This window comes from Macrotis lagotis, chromosome X, assembly GCF_037893015.1.
Source record: "Macrotis lagotis isolate mMagLag1 chromosome X, bilby.v1.9.chrom.fasta, whole genome shotgun sequence".
NCBI classification, from domain to species: Eukaryota; Metazoa; Chordata; class Mammalia; order Peramelemorphia; family Peramelidae; genus Macrotis; species Macrotis lagotis.
The window spans coordinates 131,000,156-131,017,148 of NC_133666.1; the positions used below are offsets into that span (position 1 = coordinate 131,000,156).

The 16,993-nt window shown below is 34.7% G+C and overlaps 1 protein-coding gene across 1 annotated transcript in view; it reads left to right on the forward strand.

Moving 5' to 3' along the window:
- FAM20C (FAM20C golgi associated secretory pathway kinase) overlaps positions 1–16,993 on the forward strand; it is a 137,899-nt gene that overhangs the window by 24,258 nt on the left and 96,648 nt on the right. Inside the window, exon 3 of the mRNA XM_074205311.1 lies at positions 9,100–9,178. Within this exon, the coding sequence (XP_074061412.1) occupies positions 9,100–9,178 (79 nt within the window). The remainder of the gene's footprint in view (positions 1–9,099; positions 9,179–16,993) is intronic.

Here is a 16,993-nt window from a genome sequence, read left to right on the forward strand (position 1 = left end):
CACACACAGACATTCTTTCTACTAAATAATTACTGCTGCAGTGCTGATTGATCTAAAAGTCATCTTTCCACACAACCCTAAATGGCAGAAGTGAAGAAAAAAATTCTTTCTCCCAAAGATATTATGAAAGGCAAATGATTACAATTGCAACTAGTTCAGAAGAATTTCTGTTTTCTGGAGTATCTGCTAACCATGAGTTATTTAATGCCCTTTAATTTCTAATTATTTATTTGTTCCTTGGGGATAAGCTGATAATGCAGTGGAAGACAAGGATCAGTAAAACAGCCATGCTTTGGGGATTTTTTTCAGAAGAAGAATAATTAGAGGACCAGATTGGCATAATATTTCATATTTTAAAAAACTATTACAAGCATTAAAAAAGTTGATGACCTCACCAGCCTAGACCTAGGATTGCATAATTAAAGGGTTGTCTACCAAATGGTCCTACTTATTAAAAGGAAATGCAGAAATCTAATTATGCCATTTACTTTTATTTAATAAGAGAGATAAGACTTTAGCACGAGTTTAAGTTCTGCCTAATTATTTATTAATATGAGGAATTACCTGATAATTCCTAAAAAAAGTGTTACAATCAGCTAAATTGAGCATATACATATCTTGGCCTACTTACTTGGAGAGAACTTTAAAAAAATGATAAATAGGGATACAAAAGTCAGTGATGCTGTTTTTTGTAAAAAGAAATAGATTTTCTAACTTCTTCAGATGTATTTCAAATTCATGATTTTCTAAGATCATTAACAACCTTATTTGTCAGGAATACAGGTGCAAAGTCATTCAAAACAATTTTCCCTTGATGACTTGTTAACCCTGCCTTCATCCTCCCTAACACTCCCCCACTACACACACATACACACACACACACACACACACACACACACACACACACACACACACACACACCACTAAATCAGGTAAATAAACATTTTTTAAGTGTCTCCTATGTGCTAAGCTAAGTACCAAGGATACAAAAAGCAAAAACAATGATCCCTGCTCTCAAAGAAGCTTGCAATCTAATTTGAAAGAGAACAAACAAATATATACAAACAAGCCCACATGAAAGATAAATAAGAAATAATTAAGAGGGGTTGGGGAAGTCTTCCTATAGTAGGTGAAATTTTAGTTCTTAACCTTTTTGTGAATGTCAAGGTCCCTTTTGGCCATCTGGTGCATCCCATGAACTCAGAATAATGCTTTGGTTTTTTTTTTTCTCATGTATTTATCTATTTTCCAATTAAATGCAAAGAGTTTTTAACATTCTTACTTTTACAAGCTTTTGAGTCCACTTTTCCACCCCCTCCCCACCTCTTCCCACTCCCCTCCCCTCCCCTTGCCAGCAATAATCTGATATAGGTTGTACTTGAAAATTTACATTTAACATATTTCTAAACTAGTCACACTGTGAGAGAAGAATCAGAACTAAAGGGAATAATAGGAACTAAATAGTAAATATAGGGAACTAAATAGAATAATGCTTTGAAATGTCTGAAAGAAAATAGGTAGGATTGTAAAGGAAAACTTTCATATTATATTAGTTATCAAGAGATTAAAGGACAAAAGGTCATGATCCAGATAAAAATCTCTGTGTAAGGGAAAAACTGCATGCTGTCCTTTCTAATCTATACTATTCTCCCAGGCAAAAATGTCAAGGTTGGGGGGAAAGCAGCTAGGTGGTAAAGTAGATAGAGTGCCAGTCCTGGAGTTAGGAATATTTGAGTTCAATCCAACCTCAGACAATTCCTAGCTATGGGACCTTGGACAAGTCATATAATCCTGTTCCTTCAGTTTCCTCATCTGTAAAATGAGCTGAAGAAGGAAATGGCAAACCACTCCAGTATCCAAATGGATACTGAGTGAAGAGTTGAATACAACTGAATAAGGACAACATCAAGAAATGTGTTTCTTTTTCCTCTTCACCCTTTGTCCATGAGTAATTTTACCCTCTTTTAATCTGAACCAATACAGAATTTTGAATGAATTTATCCTTTCCTATTATTTTTCTACTGTTATCTTTTGCTTTGTCACATGACTGGGCATCACAAGGGATTGGAATTTGCCCAAGGGACCCTGGACTCACAGATAAGAACTTAAATGTCATTTTACAAATAAGGAAACAAATCTATGGAGAGTTTAAGTGACCTGTCCAAGAGAGGGAAGAACATGTCAGGCATGAGAACAAAGTCAGAAGAAGTAGAAATTACAAAATACTAATGATCCAGTGAGTAGACAAGTGCAACTTAACCAGAATGCTCATGTAGAATGGTAGTAAGAGATAAGATCAGGAAAGCAGTTTGCAGTCACATTGCAGGGGTCATTTCATGCCAGTCTAGGGAGTTTATACATTTTGAAATGAGAGTCTGCTGAAGTTTATGAAACACCATGGAGAGCCAAATTTTGCTAATTCTATCACTATATTATGTAGCCTTCCACCCTGACTAAAAGGCCAGTCCAGTCATTGAAGGCCATCTGTAGCCACTGTCTTCCTACATAGCCATCTGCTCTGGTAACATAAAGATGGCCAACTTAGCCATTTTCAAGGGTGTGGAAAATACTGATGTTCTGTGAAAACACTACTGAACTGCTTTACTCATGTCTAATGTTCATTTCAATTACACTTTTCCTGGCATATGGAAAATGAAAATTATAGTTAAAAATGCCAAATCATCTGTTAGTAAACATGTTATTGTAGGAATGGTTTAAGAGGAATAAATTCAAGTTCTTACTAGCCAGAGCCTACCCAACACAACTAAGTGACAATCTCAGAAACTCCTTAGCTCCTTTTTGACCCAGCAAGATTGAGAATCAATAGGATTTCCCTAGGGAAAAAAAAATTCATTAGGAATTATCAACAACTATGAGAAATTATTGTTATATATCTGATAACAATTTTGATACCGGTGCCATATTTTATTTTGGATAAACCCTTTAAGCTATGAAATTTTAAATATATCATATATATTTAATACATTGGTGTAACATATATATACCTGTTACCAAAATCTTATCTGTGACTTCAAAAAGCTGTAGCATCGCACAGTGGTTACAACCCCAGCAAAACTATCTTGTCAAATGGGCTAAGGTTGACTAAAGGTAACTGATAAGCTTCAAAACCATTGGTGAGTTAGAGAGATGTCTACCTCAAACATATTAAAACTTCCACCATTAGAATAAGCAGATGAGAACAATTTGTTCCAGTGGCTATAAAGTAGCAGACCATTATCGCATCCCAGGCCATTGCCATTTGTCCTGACGTTTATCTTGTCACTGAACTTAAATGACTTAGGAAAAGAGAATTTGACTGATGACTTTGTGCAACTGTGCTTCATTTAAATCCAACTCATATACAAATCAAGACATTACCCAGTGATATCATTGGTCCTCTTCAAAAATGGAGGATGAGCAACAATAATAACAGAATAGTCATTTGATTATAGATAAGGACATCATAAGGTACATTCAAACCACTCTAGTATCTTTGCCAAGAAAACCCTAAATAGGGTTACAAAGAATTGAACAAAACTGAAAAATGACTTAAAAATAATGACAAAGATATAATTAGTTGGACTGTCTTTAAATATATCAGGCAGGATCATAAGATTTTTTATGGGAAAAAAGATTTTGCAATTGAAGCAATCAAATACAAATCTTACATTTTACATATAAGTATCAGGGAGCTAAGTATCTTATCTAGGCCCACACAAATAGTAAGTAGCAAAAGAGTTAGGATTTGAAACCAATTCCAACTCCAAATCCAGTATTTATATTGTGTTTCTTCTAGAAAGATCTTTTACTAGAAAGTTTGGAATAAGGTGGAGGGTGAGGAGGGGAAGAGGCATAACAATGGACTTGAAACCTCAATATAAATCATCACATAATATGGCAGTCAAAAAAATTCATGTAATCTTGACGTTTTTTTATTCTGAATGCTTATTCTGAATTCTGAATTTTTGCATTCTTAATGTAACAAGCTCCAAATAAAGAGAATTCCCATGTAGTAGAAAAAAGAAAAATATACATAAAATCTAGAATCTCTGTTGTAAGGGAAATCCCTTCTTTTAAGCTTTTAAGCTCTTCTTTTAAGGCATAACTTTTAGAAATTTAACATTTAATTTTCAAAGCTGTCCATATTGTCTATGATTCCTTACAGTCATTTTCCTTTTCTCTAATGTGGATTTTTTGGGGGGGAGGGGGGTAAATGCCTCAGTGACCCATTTTTTTTCTCTTCTTAGTTTTTGTTTTGTTTTTGGAAAAGGACAAATCAATCTCTAACTTCCTTTTGCTCAGGTCATTTCTTCCTTCTCCCTTTCCCTACTGAAAAAAAATGAAAAAAAAAAGAAATCTCAAGTAACAAATAGGCAAATTGAAGCAAAAAATAAATACCTCCTTTGGCCATGTTCAAAATTGTATTCCACAATCTGTTTGAGCCCAGCGACCTAACTATTTATTGTTGTTGTTCAATGGTATCCAACTCTTCATGAACTTGTGGATCATAGTAGGCCAATACCATTCACTAGTTTTTCTTGGCAAATGCTAAGTGGTTTGCATTTCTTTCTCCAACGTACTGAGGCAAACAAATTGACTTGGCCAAAGTCACACAGCTAGTAAGTGTCTGACACCAGATTTCAACTCAGGTTTTCTTGTCTCCAAGTTCAATGCTCTATTCACTGACCCATCTAGCTGCTCACCTATCTGTTGACCAGTTTGTTTATCAAGGCCATGAATTCTTAAGTTATATTGAGAGAAACATGGAATCCTGGAATAAGGAAGATAATAGCTTGATTTCTGCCCTGGTGTGATAGCATCTGGAGCATTGTATTCTGTTCTAGGAACCATAGATTACGAAGGGTATTGATGAGATGGCGTGACTAAAAGAGAGTGGGATGATAAAGGATTTATGGTTCACATTATAAAGACCAATTGAAACAATTAGGGATTTTTGGAGCTTTGGAGAAGAGGAGACTTAGTAGGGACTTGATAATTTTTTTTCAAGTATTTTGAGAACTACCTAGTACAAGAGGGATTAGTTTCATTTGCTTGACTCCAGAGGCAAAAACTGGGAATAAATTTACTATCAATGTTACATAGTAGGTGCTTAGTAAATATTTACTGATGTAATGAATCTACAAATGATGAAACTAGAAATCTTTGTTCCCCTTGTATTCCTGAAGCAACTGCCCATTTGTATCCTTCTAAGATCTGGGCACTCCCATTGTCAGTTCTAACTCAGTATCTGCCTCCCTTGAGTGAGTGAATAAGGGAAACCTGGCAATCACGATCTTAAACAAAATGAAAACAGAACAGAACAAATAAAAACTGCACAACTTTTTCCTTCATTCAAATAATAGAATGGTAACCTGCTTGAACTAAAAGAGACCTGCCACGAAATTGTCATTACCCAACCCTCTCCTTTTTAGGTGGGGAAACTAGGTTATATGACCTTGGACAAATCACTTCCCAACACCAGACTTTTGTTTTTGGATTTCCAGGAATGAGAGGAAGAGGGCTAATAGATTTATTTGGTTGAAATTACAAAAGTCTGATCATAGATCACTGCTTCTTCTACTACCCTGTAAAACAACTTACCTTTGCCTAAAACCTTCAGGTGAAGGTGAGGTAAATGACTTCACTTACCTAAATCATTAATTTAGTTTTTTACTTCAAAATGATCATTTATCCATCAGTGTTTTTTCTTATGGACCACACGTGTATGGCACTGTCCTGGACTCTGATGCCATCTGAGTTGACTTGTTACAGCCTCAATTTCATTGCTAAAAAACCAAAAGTTGACTGTAAATCAGAGCAATTACCCTGTTTTAGGTATATTGGGAGCTCCTGACTGTTTGACATACCAGTGACTGATGGGAGGGAGATAGAAGCAGTTCCATTTTGGGGAGGGATGGGGATGTGCTAATGAGCATTCTATGGTGGAAAGAGTGTTTGCTGACTTTGGAGATATAAGACAAGCTATATTTGATTTATATGACAGCTCTGTCACTTATATTGCTTGTATAAATGATCTCTCTTCTATGAGTCTCTTTTTTAATCTATAAAATGAAAGAGTTGAATTAGGTGAACTCTGATTAACTAAATGGTCAGTGTATATAGGGTTGAACTTGGGAGTCAAGAGCACCTGAGTTCAAATTCTACATCAGATACTTATTAGATGGATGGTGCTGGTCATGTAATTTAACCTTCTCTGCCCCAGTTTCCCTTATACGTAAAACAGGGTGATAATATTAGTATTTACTTCCCAGTCATTGTGAGGATAAACTGAGATGAGATTAAAATCACTCTGAAAATCTTAAAATACCTTTTAAAATACTAGTTGTTTTTTATTAGTAATAGTAACCGTTTTTAGTAATAATATCCTTTCTTGATCTAGATCTAAGCTACTATCATCTTTGGACCTCCCAGGTCCCATTCAAATCTAAAACAATGGCCCTATCATCTGGGTTTATAAATATGTTACTCTGATGTGTCTGATTCTTTGTTACCCTATTTTGTGGTTTATCATTTCCTTCCCCGGTTCATTTTACAGAAGAAGAAACTGAGGACCACAGGGTTAAGTGACTTTACCAGAGTCACACAGCTAGTAAACTTTTGATGCCAGATTTTTTCAATTCTTTCTTTTTTTTTCTTGCAAGGCAATGGGTTTAAGTGACTTGCCCAAGGTCATACAGCTAGGTAATTATTAAGTGTTTGAGACTGGATTTGAACTCAGGGCCTCCTCATTCCAGGACTGGTAATCTATCCACTGCTCTTTCTAGCTGCTCCTTGATGTCAGATTTGAATTCAGTTCCATCTAAGGCTGGTGCTCTAGCCACTGTGCCATCTAGCTGCCCTTATAAATAGATAATCAGTTTACCAACTTCATCAGAGAAAAAGATATTAGAGAAGAAATCTAAAAGGCTGAAGAAAGAGACTAATGGTCCACTGATTTTCATGTACACTATTAGATGGAACTTATGCAGTCATGTGACCCTGTGGGAGTTGTTTCACTTTTCTAGGACTCAAATTACCTCAATTCTAAAATGATGAAATTTATACATATATAAATAATTCCAATGAGTTCACAGGGCCACTGAGAGGAACAAATGAGACAAAGAGAAGGAAAGGGAATAAGCACAGGGTATAATGTAGCGTCAGACACTGTGCTAAGTACTTTACAAATATTACTTTATGTGGTCCTCATAACAGCCCAAGGAGCTAGGTGCCATTATTATCTCCATTTTATAGTCAAGGAAACTGAGGCAAATAGAAGTTAAGGAACTCAAGTGTTTGAGACCAGATTTAATATCTAGTCTTCTTAACTCTAGTCCCAGAACCGCAAATAGTATACCACCTAGCTGGTTATAAAGTCTTTGTAAACTTTAAGCTTCATATAACTACCAATAAATCCAAAGACATTTATTAATAATCTACAATAAACAAGCAATAGATAGTGACATGGTACAGTGAATAAAGTACTGGGCTTGGAATCAGGAAGATCTATGGGTTAAAATCTGGCCCTAGATACTTACTATCTATGTGAACCTGGGTGTCCCTCGATTCTATTTGCCTCAGTTTTCTCATTGGAAAAGTCGGTTGGAGAAGAAAATGAGAGACCACTGTAGCATCTTTACCCAGAAAACCCCAAATGGCATCATGAAACATTGGACAAACCTGAAACAACTCAACAACAATAGCATATGCAAGTAGTACCTTATTATAAGCTATTATTATTATTTTAACAATCCCTATTATTATTTTAACAATCAACAAATTACATTGATAATTTTCATTGTAATGTATTTTTATCTGGGTATAAATATTAGGACTGGAAAAGTGGGATGGTCAGTAAAAAGTGAGATTTCCTTAGGAATTACCCAGTACCTATCCTAAAAGATCTATCTATCCATCTATCTGTGCAATATCTAACCAAATGATTTTAAGAAGAAATTTATGAACTTAGAATCATAGTGTGAGATTTAAGGTCTGGAAGGAAGAAACTAAGGTTCAGTGATTTATTCAAGATCATAGAGGTAGTGTCAGAGCCAAAATTTGAACTCCAGATACAAACCTCTTTCCAACAAATCACCTCCTTGCTCTCTTTTATCCTTTCTTTACTATCTCTGTCATTATCTAAATTCACTAAATTCCCTCACTTCTTAGAAACCAAAGTCAGACTGGATGTTTATTGCTTTCACCTTTTGGTGAGATTTTCAGATTCAGACCTTTGTAGGGATCATGAAATAGCTAGGTCACTGGGTCTCATCCTCTCCTGTTCTGCTTAAATGTCAAATGATATAACTGAAGTTTGGAGAATGAGCTTCATTTCTGGCTGACTTGTCAAGTAAAGTTCCAGAATGCTTACTTAAGCATCCCTTTACCCTCCTCTCCTCCCAAAAAGGAACCATTCTCTTCTCTGGTTTAAAGCATTTTAAAGGCAAGAGTTATAATAATATATAATATATATAATATATATAATATAATATATATAATACAATATAAAATATAATAAAATATAATATAATATCAAAGAACTGAATTCTATGTGTAGAGTATCTACAGTGTACAAGAAATTCAGAGAATTGACTGAAAAGAAATCCCTATTTTATCAGAATGAGAACTCTCCATCCTACACAGGAAAAAAATGGGTCAGTTTTTTTTCTAGTTACTTTTCCTGGGGTAGCATGATAGTGAGGTTGCTTATCAAGGACTCTGAATCAGGAAAACCTGAATTCAAATCCTACCTCAGACACTTACTAGCAATGGGACCCTGGGGAAATCATTTAAGCTCCATTTGCCTCAGTCTTTTCCAACATAAAATGGGGATAATTATAGCTTCTACCTTCCATAGTTGTGAGATTCAAATGAAATAATAATTGTAAAGCACTTAGCACAATGCAATTGTAAGCATATATATATATATGTATATATATTACCTAGGGTTGTTGCAAGTGTCAAATAGAATATTTGAAAGCAACTTTGCCAACTTTAGAGTTACATAAATGCTAACTATTGTTGCTATTATTCAATATAAATGAAATTGTCAATTATATAATTTATGGGATAAAACTGAATTTTTTTTCCCTTCTACAGCAATGAAGTCTGGGGGAACTCAACTAAAACTCATCATGACATTCCAGAATTATGGGCAAGCACTGTTCAAACCTATGAAGTAAGTGCAAGGGGTTTTGGTGTCTGAATCTGGGGAATCTATAATGGGTCCTTCAGCTCATGGGGGCCAAACATGAACTATGTATTTTCTGGGAAACGTGATCAGAGTTAAAGAGAGGTGCCTTGACTGGGCTTGCAACATTAGAACAATGGCAACTTGAATCTTTCAGATCCCTCTCTTGGCTCTTTCACCTTCTTTTGAAGTCTTTGATTTCCTTTCAGCTCTGCCCCACCCTACCCTAGAGCCCATGCCTATTCTGTATCTAGAGCTCAGGTCAGAAGGAAAAGCACAAGTTGAGAAATCATCATTACTATAGTAATTATAAAGGCAAGCCCATTTTTTAATACTTATTTTGTTTAATATTTTATTACTACCCCAATTACATGTAAAAATGATCTGTAACATTTATTTCTTAAAATTTTGAATTCCCAAACTCTCTCCCTCCCCTTTATTAAAAAGGCTTTGTAACATGACATAAGTTATATCTGATGCATATTTTTAAAAGAGGAGACCAAAACGATGCACCCAAAGCAATGAATCTGTAATAGACACAATTCCAGGCACTAGAGTTCCTAATTTTGAGACAAAGTTTTGGTTTGTAGGACCTTTTGGAGTGATTCAAATAATGTCATGAAAACTGGTATTACTCCTGTTCCCACCGTAAATCCCACCATTTTTAGTAAACAAAAATGAAGTAGTCATAGTTCTCAGTCAGTGTTGCAGGGACTTTTACCCCCAATATCTTTTCATATCATCTTCTAGGAAGGAGACATTTCATTGCTTTATAATATTCCTTTTCACAGATGATCTCATTTAATTTGCCTTAGAGGGAAGCTTACTATAGTTAGTTGCTGCCCTCACAAAAGAGAGTTTTAGCAGAAACTCTTGGGTAGATTTAATCTCAAGGACTATATTTGATGCTCTTGAGCTTCACTTAATCTGTTTTTGATTCAGTCTGACTTATAATGAGAGGCAAGGTGACTAATAAGATGCTTACATTTTGAACTGAACTTTGAAAATGGGCCTGAGTGACTGTTCCAAAAAAAAAAAAAAGAAATCAGGAAGGGAAAGAAGATGGATATCAACAGAGGAAGAAAATGAAAAAAGTGGAGTGCTTACTTCATAGGGTTTAGTAGTCACTTGAGGCCACCAAATGTTTAATGAAACTACTTGATATCTGTGTCAGGGGGATCAATGAAATCACATTCATTTCCTGTCTTTGTTTCCATTGCAAGGCAGTTGAATTCATTACCTTGATCTGAGATAGTCTATATAGAATAAGGAAATTGGAGTTGGAGTGGTCTTTTCAGGAAGTGAAGGATTGAGCACTTATCCAAGATAATTTGATCTTCTGAACTTTGTAGACAGTTAATCAGTCCGATTCAAGTCCTAAGTCCCATATTTCCTTGTCGTGTGTGTGTGTGTGTGTGTGTGTGTGTGTGTGTGTGTGTGTGTGCTCGCGCATGTATCTACTAAGGATTATGAATTTAGAGCCACAAAGGACTTGAGAGGTCATCTGGTTCCAAAGGTAAGAAAATTGAGGCTTAGACAAATATTGTGTTTTGTCCAGTATCACATGGTAGTAAATGGCAGAGCAAGCTTGAATTAGTGAGATCTAAATAGTTGACTCCTTTTGGATGGCCTATCAATTTAGTACTTTTGATAATTCTTATATTTCTTATCCTTTTAGCATTTATAGAGTGATTTAACATTTGTAAAAAACACTTCAGGTATGTTATCTCAGTTGATCCTCATAAAAATTCTAGAATATTGGTGACATTTTATTCCTGTTTTACTTTTGATTTTATTCTTATTTATTTGTTTGTTTACTTGAGGCAATTAGTGGTTGATTGATGACTCACAACTAGTGTTTAAGACTTGATTTGAGCTCAGTTCTCCTGATTCAGGTCCAGTACTATATTTACTGCACTTCTCTTCTCTATCTACAAATATATATATATATATATATATATATATATATATATATATATATATATATATATATATATATATATATATATATATATATGTATATATATGCCTGCCCCTATTCCCATTTTACAAATGAGGAAAAAGATCTAGAATGATCAAGTGACTTGCCTAGAGTATTTAAGGCAAAATTTCAATTTTGATCTTCCTCACTCCAAATCCAATACCCTGTCCATACTCTGGCCACTCCTTTATTTAACTCCCTCCTTCTAATCCTATAAAATAAAAGAAAAAAGTTTAATTATTTTTTATTATTTACAGTCAGAATGGTATTTCTTAACATGTATGACATTTGTCCTCAGAAATTCTGAGCTGACATAAATGTGGTTATTTTAAGCCCCTCTCATTATTATGACATTGTCATTTTGGAACTGTTAACGAGGTGAAATGAAGAGTTCAACATTTGCCTATCTACTGCATGCTGCCCAAAGATGGCAAGATGATGGATAGGCCTGGACATGTAGCCAGGTTCTCACATCAAGCAATTATGGGAATCTGTGGACAATAGCAGAAAATGACAATGTCTTCATTTCTCCTTCAGCAGGATTTCAAGGACATCACTGCAGGCTTCTCTGAACTGATTTGTGCTTCTCAACTTGGTTTGCACATTTTTCAAAAATCTGGAAGAATTTTCCAGTCATGTTAAAAATATATATATATTTAAAAGTAGCCGAAGCCTAGTGTTCCCTCTATAGTTTGCCACTCAGCTCATTCAGACAATATCTTCTAAATAGGACTGATCCAACAAGAGTATAATATTTTTTTTCCCTTCACTGATTTATTGTTATTTAAAACTGAGAGTGACAAATAACTCAAATAGGTGACATAGTGTGATGAATGGGACTCGGAAAATCTAAGTTTTTATTGAGATTTGTATACTCAATAGCTATAAGGTTTTGGCCAAGCCCTTTTCTTTTTTGAATCTGTTGCCACTCTGGTTTTTGAGAGTATTAAGATTCCCCTGCTCTATTCAGTTTTCCCAGTCCAGATCCTATGTAGTAAGCTCAGCAGGATTTTCTTCCTCCCCTCAAAAAAACTTTCTGTCAATATTCCCTTCCCTTTCCATTCTATCTCTAGGAGGAAGACTAGAGTCCCTACTCTACTCCAATCCTCAGATCTTTCCCAGTGGTGCAATAAGCACCTCCAGCCTCAATCCCCTTGCTAGGTGGATATGTCTATTCATACTGCTTGAATAAGCAGAAGATAAACAACAACAATCTTCCTGATAAGATGAAGGATTACTGGATTGCTGTCTCCCTGTCACTATTCTCTCTCAGCACCAAGCATTGTCATTTGATCTATCGGGTGCACACTAAAGATATCATCCAACATCTTATATGTATTATATCCCCCAATTAGTGTAGGAACTTCTATTTATCCCTAGAAATTTAGCACAGTGCTTGAAAAATTTTTATTTCTGTTGTTCAGTTGTGTCTTACTCTTCATGGTTTATTTGGCAAAGATATTGGAGTGATTTGCTATTTCCTTCTCCAGCTCATTTTACAGATAAGGAAACTGAGACAAACAGTAAAGTGACATATCCAGGGTCTCACAGCTAGTAAGTGTCTGAGGCAAGATTTGCACTCATGAAGATGAGTCTTCCTGACTCCAAGCTCAGGGTTCTATCCACTGCACTTGAAGCGTAGTTATTATTACCTTATACTTTTTCATACATTTATTCATTTAAAAGTCTAACATTCTGATGTATTTTAAAAATAACTAATCTTTGCCAGCTCTTTGTTTGATTTTGATAGTAATATAAACAAAATAAAATGTGGGTCCAACCCAGGTAAATTCAGCATTCCAAGTTAGATATTCTTTCACCAGAAGTCACATAATAGTAGTTGGCTATAGAATCATAGGTATTTTGATGGCACCATGGTACATAGAAAACTGTGAGGTGATTATATACAGTTACATTTTTAATTTTAATCCAACTTATTAACAATTTCCTCATAATTTTAAGACTAGACAACAGACAAAAAAATTAATCAAGAATTGATTTATAGTATTTGCCAATTTCTGAGGTGTTAATGCTCATAATGAAAATCTGACAATTGGATTAAATTAGTTCCAGCACAGTTATGCTTAAGGTACAATGAGTTGGCTTATTCGATTTAGAATAGTTCCTGAAAACTCTACAAATTATATATATTATAAATTAATATTAATTTAGATTTACATAGTATATTTTCTGCCATGGTTTCAAAAGATGAAACAATACTATATAAAAAGGATCCAAAGGGGAAAGTATCCAAAATGATAAAGAAGTTAGGAGTTAGAATGTCTGAGTCTTCAAGCAATTTTTTTCTTCTTATGTTTCTCTCTGTGAATCTGGACAAATCACTTAACCTCTGAACTTCATTTTAAAATTCAACAGTTATTAGTTTCCTTGTCTGAAAAAATGAGGTAGTTGGAGCAGATGACCTCTTTCAGGCCTAAATCTTTTAACAGAGAGCAAATAACTTAGCAAATTCCAAGTTAATGTTGGCAGGCAGGAGTTGCTTGGATTTCCATGTAAAATAATCTTTAGTTGCCTTTTGGAAGTTAATCATTATCCCTTTAATCATATTTGGTCACTTTCAGATTTCAAATTGCTTCACAAAACATTAGATGAAAATAAATACTTAATGTAATAAAACTAATGATTATTTTCAAATTTTGCCATCATCAGCAAGCTGTGTCTAGGGTTTCAAGAACAATCTCAAAGTCCATGAAATATGTTAGAAGATTGATACAGTCTTCTGTTTATTTTGCCAACAACATATTCCTGTCACTTTGTTGATTATTCCTGTGTCACCTATCAGATGAATTTATTTTCAAATTTCTGTAACACAACCACAAATTCCTGAGTCTTCTGCCCTTTAATTTAAAATGCAGGACCTTAAAAATTGTTCCCCCAAACCTCAGTGTTAAATGGGAACATACTCATCCCCTCCACATGCATCTTTTGCTTTTCTATGGGATGAAATAAAGGTTGCCTCATTCCCAATATCCAGATTGTACTTTTATGCTTGTGCAAGTGCTAGGGATATGTAACCCAAGCTATGGCATAGTTATATAGGGAAACTTTTTCCTAGAGCAAGTCCAGATGGGGGCAATGAGCCAAAGAGAGACACTTGAGATCAGACCTTCCTTCCCCTCTCTCATAATTGGATACAAGCTGTGGAAGCCTAGAGTTTTCAGGAACCTCTGGACCCTAAGGTTGTATGCATGGATATATACATATATACATTTTTTCCAGGCTTCTCCATAAATTTTTAGTTGACATTTATTTTTTCCTAAGATCTCAAAAAATAAGAAACCACTAGATAGAGTGGGTACAGAGAAGAAGAATTAAAGCAGAAGGGAGGGTGGGGGAATGAGTTAATGACAGGAGCCCTGTCCTGAAATCTGGAGACTTGAATTCTAATCCTAGCTTGGCCAATTCTGTCATTTAATCTCTCTAGGCCTCAGTTTGACATCCAAAAAATTCTTCAGAGTAAATGAATTCAGGGGAAAGGGTGACTTTTTCAGTTTTTTGGAGCAGCAGTTATCAAACTATTTAATCTCAAGATCCTTTTACATTCTTAAAAATTATTCAAATCCCAAAGAGCTGTTTATGTGTATTATACCAAATTAGAAAATTAAACTGATAAAATTTGAAACTATTTACTACTTTAATTCAAAATAACAATAAATCCCATATATTAACACAATTTAATACTTTTTATGATAATTAACTTTTCCATAGAAAAAAATTTAAATGATTTTTTGTCTAATAGAATAGATTGAATTCTTATATCAGCTTTTGCCTCCAATCTATTACAATATGTTGTACTAGTTGAAGCATATGAAGAAAATTCAATCTTACACAGATATGTAGTTAGAAAAGGGAAGATTATTTCAATAAGTAGGTAACATATTATTATGACAATTATTTTGACCTCATAAACTTAGGCGTTCTCAGAACATTACTTTTAAACACTGCTTCGGAGTAACTTGAGGGGGAAAACAATTACTGAAAGATAGAAATGCTGATATTTTAAAGATCAAAACCTTCTACTTATGAGGGAAAATGCTGTTTATAAAGATTCCTTGTCTCAGGTAAAGGGAAATGGGAAGATGAGCAAGTTCTTATATAAGTTGGTGGCCACAAACTGTCTGCATGAATAACTTAAGCTCAAAGCCTAAATTGTCAGCAAGATAAAACATTTCTTTACTAAATCATCTCCATAATGACCTCACCTCTCCTAAGCCTTGTGACTGATGTTGGAGGAGAAACGATGGCCTTGGGCTGACATAACATGTAAAATCATGTAAAAATAGATGTCCAGACTGTTGGTTATACTGAGATTTTGTGGTATTGAATTCTGCTTGTGATGAGCTGGGACATTGCCCAGGTGTGGCTGTTGTTCTGTGATAACAGAAACTCCTATCCTAATCCTGTTTGTTGTGATAGTTTAATCTGCCCTAGTCTAGTCTAAGAGGTAGGTTTGTGTGTCATCTTGTTAAAAAAAAAGGCACTAGATGTTTATTGAGTTTTTAAAGAGAAGGAACCTTAAAGACCATCTAGATGAGAAGTGGATAATGCTGGTCCTGGTGTCAGTAAGAACTGAGCTCTTATCTGACTTCAGACACTAGTTTGGTGACCCTGGACACTTATCCCTTTTTGTCTCATCTGGAAAATTTGCCTTATCTGGAAAATGAGCTGAAGAAGGAATGGCAAACCATTCCAGTATCTTTGACAAGAAAATCCCAAATGGGGTCACAAAGTATTGAACATAACTGAATGGCCACAATATAGAGATCATCAAAGCCAGTTCCTTATTTTACAGGTGAAAGAAGTGCTGCCCTAAAATCAAAGGTCAGAGAAATGATTGACTGAAGGTTGAATACTTAAGTAGCAGAGTTGGGGTCCAGACTCTTCTTTCTACTTGAGATATTGCTTCTAAGTATCTAATAAATTTAACTTTAATCAGTGTGTTAGATTATAGTAATAGCTAACATCTATACTATACTTTAAGATTTGCAAAGTCCTTTACTCATATTTTCTCATTTGATCCTCATGAAAACCTTATGAAGCAGTTGATATTATTATTCTCATTTTATAAATAAGGAAACTGAGATTGAGAGAAAATAAAAGCCTTGTACAAGGTGTCCTGTATAGGCTAGCAAGCATGTGAAGTGGAGATTCAAAATCAAGTATTCCTGACTCCAAATCCCAACACTGTCAATGAAAATTAGCAACTAAAAATGCCCCCCTTCCCCCCCAAATATATAGTCATGTCATTTATAGAACCATACTTACAAGATTCCAAAGCAACAGAAATTCTGAGAAAAAAATGGAAATTTAGCATTTGTACCGGCAATATTGGATGATTAAAAAGGACTTTTAAAAAATAAGGAGTTAAAAAATAAGAAAGAGAAGATAATTTTATCTGAAATTATCCCAGAGTTATTTAGATCATATGACCTTCATATTACTTGGGAATTATATGGCATAGGCTTTTGTTTGAAATGGGTATTTCATCATCTAGGGCTTAGAAATTATTTTACTTAGAGTGAGAGTTCTTAACCTTGTTTTGTCTAATGCATCTCTTTGGCATTCTGATGAAGTCTATGGATCCCTTCTCAAGAAAATGAACTTTAAAATGTATAATATACATAGGATGGCAGAGGAAATCAATTTAGGACAAGATAAGCATTTTCAAAATGCATTCTCATGTTCTGGACCTGAGTGATTTTTTTTCTCCTCAACTACATTCACAACAAAACTATGTATTGTTAGAATTACAGTTAATTAAATGTTGGAGATTAATGAGGGTGTGAACTAGACCCATTGTC